General features: G+C 38.5%; 1 protein-coding gene across 1 annotated transcript in view; it reads left to right on the forward strand.

The window, feature by feature from the left end:
* Positions 1-20,350, forward strand: part of LOC118616761 (probable ubiquitin carboxyl-terminal hydrolase FAF-X) — a gene marked incomplete at its 5' end in the record, with an annotated part of 90,601 nt that overhangs the window by 39,259 nt on the left and 30,992 nt on the right. The window contains 3 exon segments of the mRNA XM_036242197.1: positions 7,868-8,010; positions 8,012-8,089; positions 9,686-9,876. Coding sequence (XP_036098090.1) covers positions 7,868-8,010; positions 8,012-8,089; positions 9,686-9,876 — 412 coding nt within the window.

Below are 20,350 nucleotides of genomic sequence, written 5' to 3' on the forward strand. Positions count from 1 at the left end.
AGTTGTTAGTGGATCTACTTTATTGAAGGCAATAGACTATCAAATATTTGAGAAGGGCCTATGTCAATCATCAAGAAACTTCTCATAACCTGGATTGAAAAACCCGCAGAGGAGCACATCTCTGTGAGCACCCATTAAAAGTTTGTTTGCAGAGTTGAGAGAAAAGGCAAGACCCAACTACTGTGTGTGTGTGTGTGTGTGTGTGTGTGTATGTGTGTGTGTGTTTTAATCATCACCCAAGGGTATTTTTACATTGACTGTTTTTTTAATTCTTACCTGGGGATATTTTTATACTTTATCTTCAAATACAGCAGAAGTGAGAGAGGAAAAAAGAGAGAGAAAAAGAGAAACATTGATGTGATAGAGCCACATCAACTTGTTGCCTCCTTCACGACCCCAACCGGTGCTGAGGACAAACTGCAACCGAGGTACATACCTTTGGCCGGAATTAAACCTGGGACTCTTTGGTCCGTGAGCCGATGCTCTAACTGATGAGCCAAACTGGCCAGGGCTTTACATTGACTTAAATAGAGTGAGAGGGTGGAAAGAAAAGAGGGGGAGCAGAAAGAGAAACATTGATGTGTGAGAGATACATTACTTGGTTGCCTCCCACACAGCTCCTACTAGGGTTGGGTAGCAAACCTGCAACCAGCCCAGCTGGTGTGACTCAGTGGATTGAATGTTGTCCCATGGATTGATAGGTCCAGGTTTGATTTCCAGTCAGGGTTCATGCCCCAATAATGGGCTTGATCCCCAGTGGTGTGTGTATAGAAGGCAGCTGATCAATGTTTCTCCCTAACATAGATGTTATTATATCTCTTCCCCTTCCTCTCTCTCTCAAAACTCAATTAGAATACAAACAAACAAAAAAACCTGCAATTCAGGTACATACCTTTGACCAGGAATCCTTGACCCTTTAATGCAGGGGTTGACAGTTTAATTATTAAGCCATACCGGTCAAGGCTACTAAAATTTTGAATATACTGATAGCTCTTGTTGATTTAAACAATTTAAGAATAGTTATTTATTATATAAGTCAGTGGTAAATCTTCAAGTACTACTACAAAGGCAGCTGAAGAATTTTTTAAAACTCTAGATAAGCTAACTATAGGAGAATATGACTTGCCAGAGCAAATACTCAATATGAATTAATAATACTCCCTGTTCTGGAACCAGATGCCTAAGGGGACTTTCATCCATAAGGAGGCCCAATCAGTGCCAGGTTTCAAGGCTTTTAGGGATAGAACAGTCATGCTTGCTACATGTTGCAGGCTACAAATTTAAATCCTTTATGAGCTGGAACAGTAAGAACCCCAGGGTCTTCAAGCATCTCAATAACGACGCAATGCCAATATATTACAGGAGCAATAAGGAGTTATAATTATCCAGCTTCTTAGATGCTCTTCTGAATTACTGTGCCAATAAGTTGGAGAGCCCTGGCCAGTTTGGCTCAGCGGTTAGAGCGTCAGCCTGCGGTCCGGAGAGACCCGGGTTCGGTTCCCGCTAAGGGCACGTACTTCGGTTGCAGTTTGTCCCCGGCCCTGGTTGGCCGTGCGGGTGGCAGCCACTCGATGTGTCCCTTCACGTCGATGTTTCTCTCTCTCTCTCCCTTCCTCTCTCTCCCTCCCACTCTATCTGTACAAAAAATGGAAAAATATCCTCGGGTGAGGATAAAAAATAAAAATAAAAAAATAAGTTGGAGAAGCACTGTTTGGGGAATAACATACTTTTAAGATTTTACTTGTTGATAATGCTGTTGAACATCATTTTCTTATTGGTGATCTTTATCCCAAACACCACTCTTAACAGCAGTTTTGAAAACCCACTGAGGCCCAGTCCCTCCACCTCTGAAGGACCTTCGCCCAGGCTATTTGTGCAACTGAGGGAGACACTGAGAAAACATTGATGCAGTTCTGGAAGCATTTCAACATCAATGACAGCATGAAGAACCTTGCTTGAACTTGCAGTGATGTCAGCAAGGACTGTACCAATAGCATATGGAAGCAGGCACTTAAGAATTTCATCCACGACTTCAAAGGTTTTGTGAAGAATAAGAATGTTACAAAAGTCTGGAAGACTTTGGTAAACAACTTTATCCTGGTTGTGGATGGGACCGTCACTGAGAATATCCTGTAGGTGGTTCCTGAGGAACTGACAGAGCTGTTGAAATAGGAACAAGAATGCATAACTAAAGAAGAGGCAAGAGAAACGGAAACCTCAAAAGAGAGAAAGAGAGAGAGAGAGAGACAGAGAGAGAGAGAGAGAGAGAGAGAGAGAGAGAGAGAGAGAGAGAGAATTGCCAGTGAAGTTCACAGAGAAGGGTTTGGCAGAAGGTTTTTCAGACCTTAACAAGTTTCCTAAGAGTTTCCAGTCAAGATGGCAGCATAGGTAAACTCAGTACTCACTTCCTCTCACACCACATCCAAATGACAACTGAACTACAGAATAACCATCATTCAGAACTGCCTGAAATTAAGCTGAATGGAAGTCCTACAACTATGAAATTAAAGAAGTCATCTCAAGACTGGTAGGAGATGTGGAGGCTGACCAGCTGATCCCACACCTATGTGCAGTGGATAAAACCAGGATATCTTGGCAGTGAAAGTCCTCCCTGAGGAGTGAGGAGTTCCTGTTCCACACCAGGCACCCTACTCAGGGTTCCAATGCCAGGAAGAGAAGCCCCCATACCTCTGGCTGTAAAATCAGCAAGAACTGAGGCTTCTGGAGTCCCAGGCAGCTGCTCTTAAAGGGCCCAATCCATGGACTTACTAGGACTTACTCCCTCCAGGATCCAGAGTAGGGGAGGAAGCTTGAAAGGCATCAGAGACATACGGGAAAGAACTTAGTTGTTTGGCATCAAGGTGGGAGCTGGAGAGGCATCTTTCTCTCAGACAGGCATTCTGGCAGTGGCTGATGTTTCTTTGGTGAGCCCTTCCCTCAGGGGGCTCACAGACAGGTGTCATTCCTGAGTCTTCAACAACCTGACTCACACTTTTTGCCCCAATCTGGTGATTTCCTGAGGCCCTGCCCCACCCAACTTTCAGGCCCACACATGTTGTTTCTAGTGGCTTTACCATGGGATTGGCCTGTCTTGATTCCTGCATCAGATTTTCTCAATTCTCTCAAACCAGCAGGACTTAGCAAATCCCAAACTTCTCACTAAGGGACCCAGGGCCTGGCACTAGAAGCAGCCAGCCATGGTTCACAGCTTGGTTTTGCCTGGGTACCTCCAAACCCAGTACAAGAAGCAGCCATCTAAAAGTTGTTTTGTAGCTTGTGCCTGGTGGCCCCAGGTAGAACACATGCAGTAGCTGACCTTGACCCAGAGCCAGCACACCCAGTGGACAACTTCAGACCACATTGAAACACCACCACCCAACCACCTCCACAAGTGCCACACACAATTAGTGGATTTAGTGGGTACCCGAACCCTGCTGAAGTAAGTCTTGCTCTGTGTGGTGGGCCCTTATACAGCTGATTCTCAAAGGTAGTCAGAGGCTAGTGGTCAGTAGGCACAGCCAGTCCTTGCAGCTGACCAGACTGAGTAAACCCTTGCAGCTGACCAGACTGAGTAAACCCCTCCCATTGACATGCCAACATCAAGACTCAATTACAACAAAAGAGTTTACAGTCCACACTAAGAGTGCACCTCGAAGGCCCAGCTGGAATGATCAGGAGACTGTGCCACTAGATCCTACAGGACACCTACAATAATAGGCTTGCCTATGAAGCCTAGGAGACATAGCAACTCTACCTAATACATGGAAATAATCACAGGGAAGCAGACAAAATGAGGAGACAAAGAAACATGTCCCAAATATGGGTACAGAACTAAACTCCAGGAAAATAACTAAACAAAATGGAGATAAGCACTCAAACAGATGCAGAGTTCAAAACACTGGACTGGTTATAAGGATACTCAAGGAACTTAGTGAGGACCTCAAGAGCATAAAAAAGGACCAGTAAGAAATGAAGGATGCACTAATAAATAAATAATAATGTACAGGGAATCAATAGTAGAGTAGGTAAGGCCAAGAAGCAAACCATTGATTTGGAATATAAAAAAGCAAAAAACACCCAATCAGAACACCATAAAAGAAGAAATCCAAAAAAGGATAGTGTAAGGAGCCTCTGGGACAACTTCAAGCATAGCAGTATTCTCATCATAGGGGTGCTAGAAAGAGAAGAGAGAGAGCAAGAAATTGAAAACCTATTTGAAAAAAATGACAGAAAACTTCCCAGTGAAGGAAACAGACATACAAGTTCAGGAAGCACAGAGAGTCCCAAACAAGATGAACCCAAAGTGGTCCATATCATAACCAAAATGCAAAATGTTCAGGACAGAGAGAAAAGCAGGAAGAGAAAAGCAGTTAGTTGCCTACAAGGGAGCTCCCATAAGACTGTCAATTGATTTTACAAAAGAAACTTTGCAGGCCAGAAGGGAGTAGCAAGAAATACTCAAAATGATAAAAAAATAAAATTAAAAAAACAGGGACTTATAGAAGATTAGTCTATCCAAGATTAGTCTATCCTGCAAAGCTATCATTTAGAATCCATGGACATAAAGGAGTTCTTCACCACCAAACCAGTATTATATGAAATGTTGAAGGACCTTCAAGAATAAGATAAAAAATATGAACAATAAAATGGCAGTAATCAAATCTACAAACCAAGTCAACATGCAGAACAGATTCATAGTAACAGAGAACTTTATGTTGGTTGCCAGATGGGAGAGGGGTGAAGGGATTAAGAAGTACAAATTGGCCCTGGCCGGTTTGGCTCGGCGGTTAGAGCGCTCGGCCTGCGGTCCTGAGAGACCCGGGTTCGGTTCCCGCTAAGGGCGCGTACCTCGGTTGCAGTTTGTCCCCGGCCCTGGTTGGTTGTGCGGGTGGCAGCCACTCGATGTGTTCCTTTCACGTCGATGTCTCTCTCTCTCTGTTCCTCTTTCTCCCTCCCACTCTACCTGAACAAAAAATGAAAAAACGTCCTCGGGTGAGGATACAAAAAAAAAGGAAAAAAAAAAAGAAGAAGAAGTACAAATTGGTGGTTAGACTGAGGAACCTCAAAGAGAGAGGGTGAGAAGACAGAAATAAAAAAACTTATATGCTTAACCAATGGACATAGATAGTGTGGGGAAGATGGGGTGGCAGGAGCAGGGAGGAGGGAGGCAGAGTGGGGGCGGGGAGGATGACATCAATAAACTTTCAACAGAAAAGATAAGTTTTTAAAAGTTTGGAAACTGCCCAATGTTGAAAGTTTTTGTTCTAGATAGGAATATGCATGGTGCATTATCTATTTACAAGCAGATCTGTCATGTGTAAAAGAGAGAAACCAAGCAAATTATCTTGGACATATTTATGGAAAGAATGATACCTCCTCATACTTCAGATAGGTCCTCCAGGGGTTCTTCTAGAATATAGGATTATTACCAAAGGAGATGACAGCCTCATGTGTTATTGCCCCTGTGGGACAAGATACAGAAGTACAATGACAAGTCAGATGAGTTAATTTCCAAAATATATAGAGTACTCATACAGTTCAAGAAAAGGAAGACAGTCCTATTAGAAAATAGGCCGAGGACCTGAATAGGCACTTCTCCAGATAGTACATACAAATGACAAAAAGACATATGGGAAAATGCCCAACATCACTAATCATCAGAGAGATGCAAATTTAAACGATTATGAGGTATCACCTCACACCAGTCAGAATGGCCACCATCGACAAATCATCAAACAAGTGCTGGTAAGGGTGTGGAGAAAAGGGGACTGTCACTGCTGGTGGGAATGCAGACTGGTGCAGCCCCCACTATGGAAAACAATATGGTGTTTCCAAAAAAATTTAAAATTTATCTGGCATTTTATGTAGTGATCCCACTTTAGGAATATATCCTAAGAAGCCAGAAACACTAATTATACAGAATATATGTACTCCTATGTTCATAGCAGCATTGTTTACAATAGGTAAGATCTGGAAACAGCCCAAGTGCCCATCAATAAATGATTGGACAAAAAGCTGTGGTACATTTACTCATTGGAATACTATGCAGCTATAAGAAAGGGAGATCTCTTACCCTTTGAGACAGCATGGCGGGACCTGAAGTGTATTATCCTAAGGAAAAAGCTACTCAGAGAAAGACAAATACCACATGATTTTCTTATTTATGGAATATAATTAACAAAATAAGGTGGTGAACAAAATAGATCCAGAAACTTGGAAGTAGGGAACAGACTGACAAACCTCAGAGGAAAGGGGAATGTGGGGTATGGGAAGAGATAAATCAAAGAAGTTATATGCATAACCAATGAATTTAGACAATAGTTATTGTGAAGGCAGTAGTTGGTGACCATGGAGCAGGTGTCAATGTGGGGAAAGTGAGACATCTGTAACACTTTCAAATAAAGAAATTAAACCTTAAAAAAGAGAGGGGGAGAGAGAGAGGTTGAAGTGTGTATCTTAGTTTATAACAAAAAAGAGTTTTTTATTAGAAAAACTGTAAAATAAGGGTATAAAAATATTTTTGTATAGCTGCAGAATAAATGTACGCTAAGTATTATAAGAATCCAAAGTTTTTTAATTTTTTAAGTTTATGAAGTAAAAAGTTACAATAAGCTAAAGTTAATTTATTGTAGAAAGAAAACTGTCTGAAATTCATTGTGCCTCAGTGTACAGTGTTTACAAAGTCTATAGAAGAGATTCTTGAAAACTTAGTTTTGTTTATTTAATTTCTTTTGCTTATGAATTTTATGGTTATATTATTACGCATATACAAGAAAATAAACACTGAAATTATTAACTTCCTAACCACTCCATATTTCTGGTTCAGAGAGTGTGTACATGCAAGTTGTAATGTGTTTCTTTTTAGTGGTTTTGTTTTTAAAACAATTGAGAATATACCACACATAGTGTTCTTCACTTTGGCTTTGTTTATATATGCCCTTAGTAAAATATATATATCAATACATAAAGATGTTCTTGTCATCCTGGGCAGTGTAGAGCATTGGCCAACCCACCAAAGGTTCACAAGTTCCATTCTGGTTGAGGGCACATACTTGGGTTGCACATTCTATCACTGGCCCTCTTTGGACTTGTGCAGGAGGCAACCAATGAAAGTGTGTCTCTCACAAAGTTCTCTCTCTGTCTTCTTCCTGCCCCCCTTCACTTTAAAAATCAAAAGAAAAATTATCCGCAGGTGAGAATTAACAAGGAAAAAAAAGATCTCATTGTCTTTATTGATTATATAATTTGCAGTTCTATATACTATAAGATAGTGGTTCATATTTTGGGTGTTTTTGATTGTATGGTAAGTAGCGGCGATATAAAGTAATACCTTTCTAATGCATTATCTCATTTATTTCTCAAAATAACACTGTGAGTGTAGGCGAAGCAGTTTTTACTCTTGCTGTTTTATACAGAAGACAGTAGATACTCACTGCAAGATTACAGATTTTGTGATGCTGAACCATGACTTGAACCTAAAAAATCTTGAGTAACTTTAATATGTAATTAAAATACAAAGTATATTGTTAAATCTCAGATGTAACATTTTGATTAATTTCTAGTTTTGATCCCAGTGAATGGAAGGCGCCTAAATAAATAAAGCAAACCTGTGATTACACAAATAAATGTAATGTTTGCCACCTATATGACTTCCTATGAAGATTATCATGAATGCAAAATCAATCAAAACATAGACTAATTAAATAGTTATCTACTACAGTGGCACAGATTGATGAAATAAAAATGTAGTGTTCTCTTTTGAGGTGTTAATACTAATGATAGCATTATTACCAATATTTGTCAGTGTAACAGCTGCCAGTACAGAATTATGTTCTGTTCTAAGAATCTATTTTTCTTTTTCTCTTAGCTTGTGAAACACTTACTGAGTGGGAATATCTACCACCTGTTGGCCCTCGCCCACCAAAAGGATTTGTGGGCCTCAAAAATGCTGGGGCTACTTGTTACATGAATTCTGTGATCCAGCATCTATACATGATTCCTTCCATCAATTGCAAGTGTTCTTGCAATTGAAGGCACAGATAGTGGTATAGATGATAATATGTTCAGTGATGAAAAGCAGGACATTGAGGTAAATTTTAAATATAAATTCTTTTTGTGTGTGTGTTTTAATACCTTGATACTAGGTACTGTTTTTCTCTATTTGAATATTGTAGTTCTCGTCAGATTTTTTTAACTGGATTTGATAATTGAACAAGAATCTCTGAGTTATCTCTGACATATTATAGTTCTCATTATCTAATAGAGTTTAAACTGTAGTCAGCAATCTTTATCAGAGCTTTTCTGTTTACTTCTTAAAGCAGCAGTTAATATAGTCATGTTCTGTGCACTATGATAAATATAGTTTGATGTTTCCATGGTCATAAGTATGTTCATTTTTAAGAATTAAGTAATATTTTTATTTTTATAATGTTTTCATGTATATTTATTCTACCTCAGATTTTGGCTTTTTCTGGTAAAGAAACAAACATTTTCTCTAGTTTAAATAATGTTGTATGGTTTTAGTTAACCATAACAGATATTCAGGTCACCAATCCAAAGTATCCAGTCAAGAGTAATGTTATGACAAAGTTAAGTTTTTGGTGGCAGGTCTGACTATGTATAAGTAAGATGTGCCTCTTAATATACATAAATATGGAGGACTTAAGCTTTGGTTATATTTGTATCAAAAGTGTGTTTTTCTTTATCTTTAATAAAGAAAATGTTTTGCATTATTTTTAATGCAAATTTATAGGAATTAAAAGAGAATATTTTAATTGTAGTAAATGATTCTTCTCTCATTCCTGCATTTCTTTAATTCACTGGCCAAGTAGTCGTTACTTACAGAGATTCTGAAACATAATACCTGCCTTAACTCTTCTCAGATCTGATAAATCACAACATTCAGACATTAGATTCAGGGTATGTTTAGTTTTTTTAGAATCTCCACATAGGCTGGCTATCCAATCAATATTGTACTTGGTTAAGAACCACTGTTTGAAAGAAAATTAGAATTTAAATTGCAGTTCTTTAGGGTGCTGAGTCTTCTCAACACTATAATATAGTTGTCTGTCTGTTTACTAGTTTCTTTTCCTAGACTGGAACCTTCTCAAGAGAAGGAACTGAACATTGTGTATTTCTGTATCATAAGCTTCAGAAATGGAGCAAAGAATGTAGAAAGATGTTCAGTTCTTTATAAAACAACTGGATGGCTTTGTAAAGTGATTAATACCTTTAAAGCTCTTGTTTATGCTGTTGTTTCTACCAAAGATACTATTAATTGGTATATTTATTGAGTGTTAACTCTGATCTTGTCACTTAAATTATGCCATATAACCTATAAAGAATATGTTATATCTATAAGAAATTGAATCCTAGAAAGTCTAAGTAATTTATTTCCCCAAAGTTGAATATTACAAAGCATTCCTTTGTCTCCAATTCAATCTATTCAACTATATTTCTTTTATATTGTACAATCTCCAGGGAACATTTAGTATTACTCTTCTATTATCTTTTTGTGATAGCTTATGTGTGAAATTGTGGGTATAAACACCAATATTGTAAAATGAAAATTATGTGTTGTAGATATACAAAATGATGCAAATCACTTATTCACTATTTGTCTCAACTTATTTCACTGTGCTTTTTAAGTTAGATTAACTCATCAATGACTTTTTTTGGTGTCTAGAGTAATGTTGATCCCCGAGATGATGTATTTGGATATCCTCATCAATTTGAATACAAAGCAGCATTAAGTAAAACAGAAGACAGGAAAGAGTACAATATTGGTGTCCTAAGACACCTTCAGGTCATCTTTGGTCATTTAGCTGCTTCCCAACTACAATACTATGTGCCCAGAGGATTTTGGAAACAGTTCAGGTAAATTATGAATGTATGATAATTTTTGTTTTATAAAAATCTTAATATACTAATTTTAAGCTTCCAAAATATACTAGAATCTATAACTATTTAATATGTACAATAGTAGTATTCTGTTTTTCTTAGTCAGTTTTTTCTTTATCATCACCTCAGTAAAAGGAGGTAAAAATGATCAGTCTGAATTTTGCTAATTGCATTTCTGTGGTATTTTTAGTATTTTGTATTTTCCTCTCTCCCTGTATGTTTTAGGTTTTTTGGTCTTATGGATGTGTTATAACTACTCAACTCTGCTGTTATGACAACACAGCAACCATAGACAATATGTAAATAATGGGGTTTGGCTGTTTCAGTAAAACTTACTATGCAGATATTGAAATTTTTATTTAATATCATTTTTACATGTCATGAAATACTATTATTTTTTTTTCTAATGCTTTATAAAACCATTCTGTTCAAATGATTGGAGTTTGGTTCCCCTACACCAAAGGTTGTAGGTTTGATCCTGCTTGGAGTGTGCAGAACTGGAGACAACTGATGGATGTTTCTCTCACATTGATGTTTGTCTCTCCTTTCCTCTCTCTAAAAACATATCCTCCGCTGAGGATTTTAAAAAATAATAATAAATAAATGTATATAAAACTATTCTAAGCTCTTGGATGATACATAGGGAGTGGGCTGGATTTGTTCACAGGATATAGTTTACTTAGCCTGCGAGTGAATAAGAGGCTTGATCAGGGATTATTTTATTCCTTATTTGTAATGGGCAAAACTCCTTCATAGGTAGTAATAGGAATCATTTACTCATTATCAACTGATTCCATTATTTCATTATGGTTACAAAATGATAGTATTCTAATTTTATCATTGTTGATTTATTAACTAGGTTGGGTCTGTAAAGAAAAACTTGCCTTCATCAATTAGTATATAAATCTGTAAGAAATCTTAATATATAAATAAAAAACAAAACTAAGATTAATACCATTTTATTTTCCTTTATTTTTCAGTTTATAAAGTAAAATTTATTCCATTTTTAGGTTGTAAAAAACTCAATTACTTTCTCTGGTTTTTCTTTTTTCACTAATTTTATCAAGGCTTACTATATGCCCAAGTACACAGCAGTAGAAAGGGTATTGTCCTTGGTGGTTTAAAATTCTTTTTCTCTTTAATTTTTTTTAAAAAATCTTGATTGTTGAATGTTCCTCATTTTTCCCCCATTGACCCCCACCTCCCCACTTCCGCCCCACTCTTGCCTTTTCCCACACTGTTGTCTTTGTCCATTGGTTATGCACATATGGAAATAAGTTCTTTGGTTTATTTCTTCCCACCCCCCAACCCCTGTCCCTTTGAGGTTTGTCAGTCTAGCAATGAATTTGTGCTTCTTAATCCCTTCACCTTTTTCACCCATTCCCCAAACCCCTCTCCCAACTGGCAACCAACAAAATGTTCTCTGTATCTATGAGAATGTTTCTGTTCTTGTTTATTTTGTTTACAGATTCAATTGTTGATAGATATGTATTCATTGCCATTTTGTTTGTTCATATACTTTATCTTTTTCTTCAAAAAGACCCTTCATCATCTCATATAATAACGGTTTGGTAGTGATGAACTCCTTTAACTTTTTCTTGTCTGGGAAAGTTTTTATATGTCCATCAATTCTAAATGACAGCTTTGCAGGATAATCTTGGTTGTAGGTTCTTGGTTTTCATCACTCTGAATATTTCTTGCCACTCCCTTCTGACCTGCAAAGTTTCTTTTGAGAAATAAGCTGACAGTTTTATGGGAACTACCTTGTAGGTAACTAACTGCTTTTCTCTTGCTGCTTTTAGGATTCTTTGTCTTGAACCTTTTGCATTTTGATGATGATGTGTCTTGGTGTGGGCCTCTTGGGGTTCATCTTGTTTGGGACTCTCTGTGCTTCCTGGACTTGTATGTCTGTTTCCTTCACCAACTTAGGAAAGTTTTCTGCCATTATTGTTTCAAACAGGTTTTTGATTTCTTGTTCTCGCTCTTCTCCTTCTGGCGCCCCCAAGATGTAAATGTTGGCACACTTGAAGTTGTCCAGAGGCTCCTTACACTGTCCTCACTTTTTTTGGATTCTTTTTTCTTTTTGCTGTTCTGATTGGGCATTTTTTGCTTCCTTGTATTCCAGATCGATGGTTTGCTTCTTGGTTTTACCTACTCTACTATTGAATCAGTGTAAATTATTCTTTCCTTCATTTATGACGTGCATCCTTCATTTCTGGTCCTTTTTTATGCTTTTGAGGCCCTCCCTAAGTTCACTGAGATTCTCACTAAGTTCATTGAGCATCCTTATAAGCAGTATTTTGAACTCAGTATCTGTTAGGTTTCTTATCTCCATTTTGCTTAGTTCTTTTATTGGGGTTTTATTCTGTTCTTTCATTTGGGACCTGTTTTTTTGTCTCCTCATTTTGGCTGTCACCCTGTGTTTGTTTCTATGTATTACTTAACAAGAGGTATGGAGCTAGCTGAGATCAGATGCTGCTTGTTTGAAAGAATTTAGGAAAACCTGAAGTAGGATCCAAGACAGGCCAAACCTATGGTTAGGCAACTGGCAACAGCTTGGGTAGACCTGAAAGTCGAGTGGGGCAGGACCTCAGGGAATCACCAGGGCGGGGTTACCAGTGTGAGCCAGGTTGCTGGAGTCCCAGATATGGCGGCTGTCTGCCATCCCAGGGCAGGGCTCACCAAAGGAACAAAGGCCTCTGACAGCACGTTTGTCCCGGAGAAAGCCTCTTCTCCAGCCCTCGCTCCAGTGCCAAACAACTCAGTTCTTCCCTGTATGTCTCTAGCACTCCTCTAGCTGCCTTCCCTCCAAGCAATAAGTGAGTGCGATAAGTCCGTGCGTGGGCCCTTTAAGAGGACCTCCCTGGGGCTCCAGCTGCCTCAGCCTCCCTGAGCCTCAGTTCCCACTGCTTTTTTCAGCCAGAGGTTATGGGGACTTCTCTTCCTGGCACTGGAACCCTGAGCTGGGCCCTTGTGTGGGTTAGGAACCCCTCAGTCTTCAGGGAGGACTTTCCCAGCCAAGGTATCCTAATTTTTATCCACCACACGTGGGCGTGGGGCCAGCCCGTCACACCTCCGTCCCTTCTACCAGTCTCGGTGTGGCTTCTTCCTTAATTTTGTAGTTGTAGGACTTCCATTCAGCTCAATTTCAGGCAGTTCTGAATGATGGTTGTTCTGTAGTTTAGTTGTAACTTTGATATGGTTGTGTGAGGTTGCGATACCACATTTATCTACACTGCCATCTTGACCGCAAGTCTCTGTTTTAGAATTCTTTAAGCAAGATACCTACCTGGCCAATATATTGATCGTGGTAAACAAAGGAATAATGTGATTTCTGAGTCACTCTGTTTCAGTCATGGTAGTACTACATATGTATATGTGTTGTAGCTCACTGTCCTTAGAATCCAACTTGTCTTTAAGCTGCCCTAATTAACAACCTCAGAGACTGCAAGATGAACAATGGGGAATGTTATAGAGGGCTTTAGCCCCATAAAAATTAACTAGAGTTTGACCTTCACTGGGAATTTGAAAAGCAACATCCTTCAAGAAAAGGGAGGACAGAAACGGCCCCAAGGCCAGAGTGTCCTGCATGCTCTGTAAAGAAACTGATAGGGAGAAACTGAAGCTCCCTTTACCCCATAAAACTGTAACTGTTCAACATGTGTGTATTGCCCCTGACTGACCGCTGATATCTGTCTCGAATTGGTTAGTTTTTAAAACTTGGATAATGGAATGAATAGCAGGATAGATGTATGCTGACCCAGTTCACCCAGTTCCCTTTCGCCTCAGCTCCCTCCCCCCTCCGTTCCCTCCTGCTTATCGCTAACTGCCTCCGCTTCTGTACAAGCAGCTTGCTTGCTCTGCTAAACTCTTGAATGACCCCTGCCCTCTATAAGCAACCCTCCCCCTGAGCTCGGGGCTGCAGTTCTCCTCTGTGTAGGTTGGCTGCAGTCCCTGCGCAGGTAATAAAACATCCCCAAAAACTGAAAAATGGAGTCTGAGTGCGGTCGATCTCCTGGGTTACAACATATGTAATATACTAATATGTAGACTTTAAGAGTAGGTGAGCCCTGGCCAGTTTTGCTCAGTGGTTAGGGCTTCAGCCCACAGACCAAGGAATCCTGGGTTCAATTCTGGGCAAGGGAACCTACCTCTGTTGTGGTTTTTCCCCAGCTGCAGTTGGGGTCATGCAGGTGGCAACCAGTCTATCTGCCTCTCTCACACTGATGTTTCTCTCTCTATCTCTCTCTCTCTCTTCCTCCTGCTCATTTATCTGAAGATAAATGAAAAAATATCCTCAGGTGAGGATTGGGGAAAAAAAAAAAGTGAGGGAAAAGTAGGTTTACAGTTATTTGTATGGAAAATAATACAATAAATAACACAAACATTAACTTTTACATGCGTACAACTCTTTTTAAAGAATAGTTTATTGATTTTTAGAGAGGAGGGCAGAGAGAGAGAGACAGAGACAAATTAGTTGCCCCTGCACAACCAGGGATGGAGTCCAATACCAGGCATGTGCCCTGACCAGGAACCTTTTGGTGCACCAGATAATGCATAACCAACTAGCCACATTGACCAGAGCACAATATTCACAACTTTAAACATACTTTTGTTTAACCCTGTACTAGTGTATCACTTTCATTTATTTTGAAAATCACTAGTTTTTATAGTATATGACTCACATTATCTTTCTATAAATATCTGTATTTCACAAGTAAAAGTTATCAGCCAATATAAGAGTGATTTGTACATACAATGCCTCTTTCAGTACCATTTTGGTATTTTTTTTTTTAATTTGGTACATTTTTTATTCTGTCTGTAACTCAAGACTGTGTTTAATATTCTAGTCAACATTTGTGTTATTGTTTTTTTCAAGTCACTTATTAAATATACTTTGAGATTTTATCTTTAAAAATCTTCAATTATTTGTATGTTTGTATGTCTAATTATAACTAGATAACAGTCTATACATACACATGCATGTCTATCTGTATATAAATCTGCATATAGATATAGTTAAATATATAAATATGTATAGTTTTATTATTGTTTTTTTATTCTCCCTCGAGGACATTTTTCCATTTTTTGTTTGGATAGAGTGGGAGGGAGAACGAGAGAGACAGAGAGAAACATCGAAGTGAAGGGGATACATCGAGTGGTTGCCACCCGTATGACCCAACCAGGGCCAGGGTCAAACGGCAACCGAGGTACGCGCCCTTAGTGGGAACCGAACCCCGTGTCTCTCTGGACCACAGGCCAACGCTCTAACCGGTGAGCCCAACTGGCCAGGGCTAAATATGTCTAGTTTTGCTTCTGAATTATGTTTATGTTTTAATGTACATATTTATAATTTGTACTTAAATATATGTTTATGTTTTTGTTTTCACAGTTATTCTGTCTATGTAATGGTGGAGCCCACAGTTTGCTTCGTACTTTTCTATTATCTATACTTTAGACACATAATGTGCTCTCATTGTGGTTTTTCTTTTTAGTAATATTTACATATCATAAAATTCATTATTATAACTGGTTAGCAGTGTACACTTTAGAAGCACTTAGTATATTGAAAATATGAGTGTCATTATAAGATTATCTAGTTCCAGAATATTTTGTCACCCAAAAAAAACTATGTTTGTTAAAGTCATTCTCAGTTTTCTCCTTTTTCTAACACTGACGATAAAAAAAAAATCTGTATTCTCTCTATACAGATGTGCGCCTGTTTTATATATTTCTTTTTGTTATTGTTGTTAATCTTCACCTAAGGATATTTCTCCATTGACTTTTTATTTTACTTTCGTTTTTAAATATGTTTCATTGTCTATTTGCTCTTTGTGTTTTGGTAGGGTTTTCTTTGTTTGTTTGTTTTGCTTTTTGAGGAAAATATCTATGCAAGTACTTTCCACATCATCTTTTTTATTGTTGCAATTTCTCTTAGTATTCTCTTAGTATAATATTCATTATTTTAGGTCGTTCTGGCTACATTATTGACAAATATTTTCTTCCTTTCTGTGGATTGATTTTTGTGGGGTTTTTTTTATCCTCACCCGAGGATGTTTTTCCATTTTTTGTACAGATAGAGTAGGAGGGAGAGAAAGGAAGGGAGAGAGAGAGAGAAACATCGATGTGAAGGGACACATCGAGTGGCTGCCACCCGCACGACCAACCAGGGCCGGGGACAAACTGCAACCGAAGTACGTGCCCTTAGCGGGAACCGAACCCAGGTCTCTCTGGACTGCAGGCCGACGCTCTAACCGCTGAGCCAAACTGGCCTGGGCTGATTTTTGGTTTTTATTTTACTCTCTTGGAAGTGTCCTTTGCACACAATTTTTAATTTTTAATACAAGCAGAATTTTATTTAGAAAACCACTGAGGTAAAGGTTGAGCCACTTGGGTTGTGTGACTCAGGAAATGAGGTACAGAGGCAAAGAAAGGACTTGGAACTTAGGAGAAAGAAAGGTATGTACCTGAGAGAGAAGGCACAGATGTGCTCTAGAGAGTGTGTATGCTCCACCCAAAAATATTTAAATTTGTCTGAAGTCCTTATTACCTTTTTTTTTTTAGGTGTTTACTCTTATTTGCTTTCTTTGGTGTGTGATGAAATACTTAAATTTATTTTTACCATTTTAAATGTACATTTTGAGGTGTACATTTCAGTAGCATTAAGTACATTTGCATTTTGTGTACAACTCTCCATCTGCAGAACTCTTTTTATTTTCTTCAGATGAAACTCTTTTAAATAATGGCCCCCATACTGATATTTATGAGTTGATTTTTGTCTGCAGCTTTGCTGAATTATAAGTGTTTTATAGAATCTAGGATTTTCAATTTGTATTCATTGCTTTCTCTTGTCTGATTGTGGTCTGGCTAGAACCTCCAAGGCAATGCTAGTGGATGGAAAGACAGTAGGCATCCTTGCCTTATTCCTGATCTCAGAGGAATGCTTTCAGTTTTTCACCATTAGATCTTTACCTTATACCTTATATTTTAATGTTGACCTAAAATGGATCAAATACCTAAATATTACAGAGAAAACTTTTTTTAAAAAATATATTTTTTATTGATTTAGAGAGAGAGTGGAAGGGAGAGAAAATGGAAAAGATAGAAACATCAGTCAGCTGCCCCTAGCACACCCCGAGCTGGGGATCAAGCCCAAAACCTGGGCATGTGCCCTGACACTCCAACCTTGTGAGCAACACCAGCCAGGCCTAGAGAGAAAAGTTTTAGAAGAAAACAATGGGTTATTGCTTCATGACATTGGATTTGGCAGTGATTTCTTGACATGGCACTACATTTTTGTTGCTGTTGTTAATCCTCACCTGATGATATTTTTCCACTGATCATTAGACAGAGTGAAAGAGAAGGAGGGAGAGAGAAAGAGAGGAAGAGAGGGGGGAACATAAATGTGAAAGAGATACATCAATTGGTTGCCACCCAAACCACCCCATCCAGGGATGGGAATCAAACCTGAAACCCAGGTCTGTGCCCTTTACCAGAAATCAAACCCACAACCCTTCTATCCTTGGGCTAAACTCAAAACACTGAACCAAATTGGCCAGGTCAGATAACCCAACATTTTATATCCAGTGAAAATAGTTTTCAGTAGTGAAGGCAAAATAGTGCATTCTCAAATGAAGAAAAGTATGTGAAGAATTTTTTCACAGTTAAACCTGCTGTAAAAGAACTTTTAAAGAAAATTTGATAGAAAGGGAAAATTCACCAGGGAATCTTGGAATTTCAAGATAAAGTAAGAGAACAAAAGTGTTAAGTACTGGATACTTATAATACCTTATTTCTCCTTTCTGATTACTTTACAGGTGTATAAATATTGAAAACAAAAATAACAGTGAATAAATATGTAATTCAGTATGTGTCAACATAATACATTTAATAATTGTAACATAAAGGGATAAATATAAGGCCATTACACAGCTTTGAGACTTCTCTGTGGTACGTGAATTGTAAAATACATAAACTCTACATGATAAGTTATGAATATATATAATAATTCCTAGAGCAGCCATTAAAAAACACAAAGAGAAACACAGACAAAAACAATAGATGCATTGAAATAGAACACTAAAATATATTTAAATAATCCAGAAAAGAAAAACTCCTGATATTCAGACAATAAAATAATAGAATGATGTGCTTAAATTCAGTTATATCAGCAATAATATAAAATGCAAATTGGTCCAGTTTAAAGACAGGTTGGGTTGTCAGATGGATTTTTTTTTCTTTATTGATTTTAAAGAGAGGGAGAGGGAGAGAGAGATAGAAACATTAATGACAGAGAACATTGATTGCCCCCCTTTTTATGCCCCCCACCGGGGATTGGGCCCACAACCTGGACATGTGACCTGACCAGGAACTGAACCAACGATCTCTTGGTGCATGGGTTGATGCTCAACCAATGAGCCACGCCAGCCTGGCCAGATGAGATTTTTAACACTCCATTATATGCAATCTACAAGAAATGTAATGCCATAGATGAAAAGTAAAGGAATAAGCTTGACTGGTGTAGCTCGATGGTGTAACATTGACCCATGCACCAAGAGGTCACCGGTTTGATTCCTGGTCACGGCACATGCCCAGGTCATGGACCCATTCCCAGTGGGAAGCATGCAGGAGGCGGGCAGTCGATGTTCTCTCTCATCAATATTTTCCCTTCCCCCTCTCTCTAATATCAATAGAGGAAAAAAATTTTAAATATAAAAAATAAATAAAAATAAAGGAATGAAAGCACACAATGGGGCATCACAATACATATATCAGATTGGTTAAAACAAGAAAATAGTGTCCGGCAGGTGTGGATCAGTGGTTGAGCATTGACCCATGCATCAAGAGGTCACCGGTGTGATTCCCAGTCAGGGCACATGCCCAGGTTCTGGGCCTGATCCCCAGTGGGGGGCATGCAGGAGGCAGCCAGTTGATGTTCTCCCTCATCGATGATTCTATCTCTCTCCCTCTCACTTCCTCTCTAAAATCAATAAAAGAGGGGAAAAAATAGTGACATATAGCTAGAGGGCACAGAAATTATGTCACCTATTGGCTGAGTAAATGTAAAATAAAATAATGCAGCTATTGTAGCAAGCAATTTGGCAGTTTATTATAAAACCGAACATGCAGTACCATATAACTCAGCAGCTGAGATCATGAACATTTATGCCAGAGAAACGAAAACTTTAGTTCACATCAAAACTTTTCTACACAAATGTTCACAGCTTTGTGAATTTAGCCCCTAACTGAAATCAACCAAAATATTCTTGTACAACTCAGTAGTTAAATTGATATATCCATGCTATGTGATAAAAGGAAATTAACTTTTGAAATGACAAAGTTTTAGAAATGAAACACAGATTAGTGTTTGGTAGAGGTTTTGAAAAGGATGACAGGTAGATTGTAAAAGGACCAAGAGATTCTTATAAAGGTAACTGTGCTTTATCTTGACCATGGATAAAATTGCATACAAGTATATGTAGAAATATGCTTGGAAAGATCTGAGTAAGGTTGACACTTGTACCAACAGCACAATGTCTTGGTTGTGATATTTGTACTCTAGTTTTATAAGATGTTACCATTGGGTCCTGGCAGGTGTGGCTCAGCGGTTACAGCATCGGACCACAGACTAGTGAGTTGCAAGTTCAATTCCGGTCAAGGGTATGTACCTCGGTTGCAGTTCACCCCCAACCCAGATCGGGTTGTGCAGGAGGCAGCCAGTGGTTGTGGCTCTATCATATCAATGTTTTTCTCTATCTCTCACTTTCGCTCACCCTCCTCCCAGTTTATCTAATGATAAATCGAAGAATTTCTTCGGGTGAGGAATAAAAAAAAATTGGGGGAAATTGCATAAAAGGTACACAGGGTATATACCGTTTGTGTTATTTCTTACAACTTTGTAATTCTACAGTAATTTCAAAGTCAAATTAATTTCTTTACTGATTAGAGAGAGAAAGAGGAAGGGAGAAAGAAAGAGAGCGAGAAACATCTATGAGAGGGAACATCAATTGGCATGCCCCCAACTGGGGATACAGCTGCCAATCCTGGGCAAGTGCCATGACCCGGAATCAAACCAGCGACCTATTGATAAATGGGTTGATACTCAACCACTGAGCTACACCAGCTGGGCTAAAATTAATTATTTTTTTTAAGGTTTTGTTTTTTCATTTTCTTTTTTCTTTTTTTTCTTTTCCTCACCCGAGAACATTTTCTTGCATTTATCTTCAGATAGAGTGGAAGGGAGAGAGAAACCTCGATGTGAGAGGGACACATTGAGTAGTCACCACCCACATGACCCCAACCAGGGCTAGGGTAAAATTGCAACCGAGGTATGTGCCCTTAGTGGGAACTGAACCCGGGATTCTCCGGTGCACAGGCCAATGCTGTAACTGCTGAGCCAAACCGGCCAGAGCTAAAATTAATTTTTTAAATTGAAAGATAGAAAAAGATA

Source organism: Molossus molossus, unplaced genomic scaffold, assembly GCF_014108415.1.
Source record: "Molossus molossus isolate mMolMol1 unplaced genomic scaffold, mMolMol1.p scaffold_m16_p_40, whole genome shotgun sequence".
NCBI lineage: Eukaryota > Metazoa > Chordata > Mammalia > Chiroptera > Molossidae > Molossus > Molossus molossus.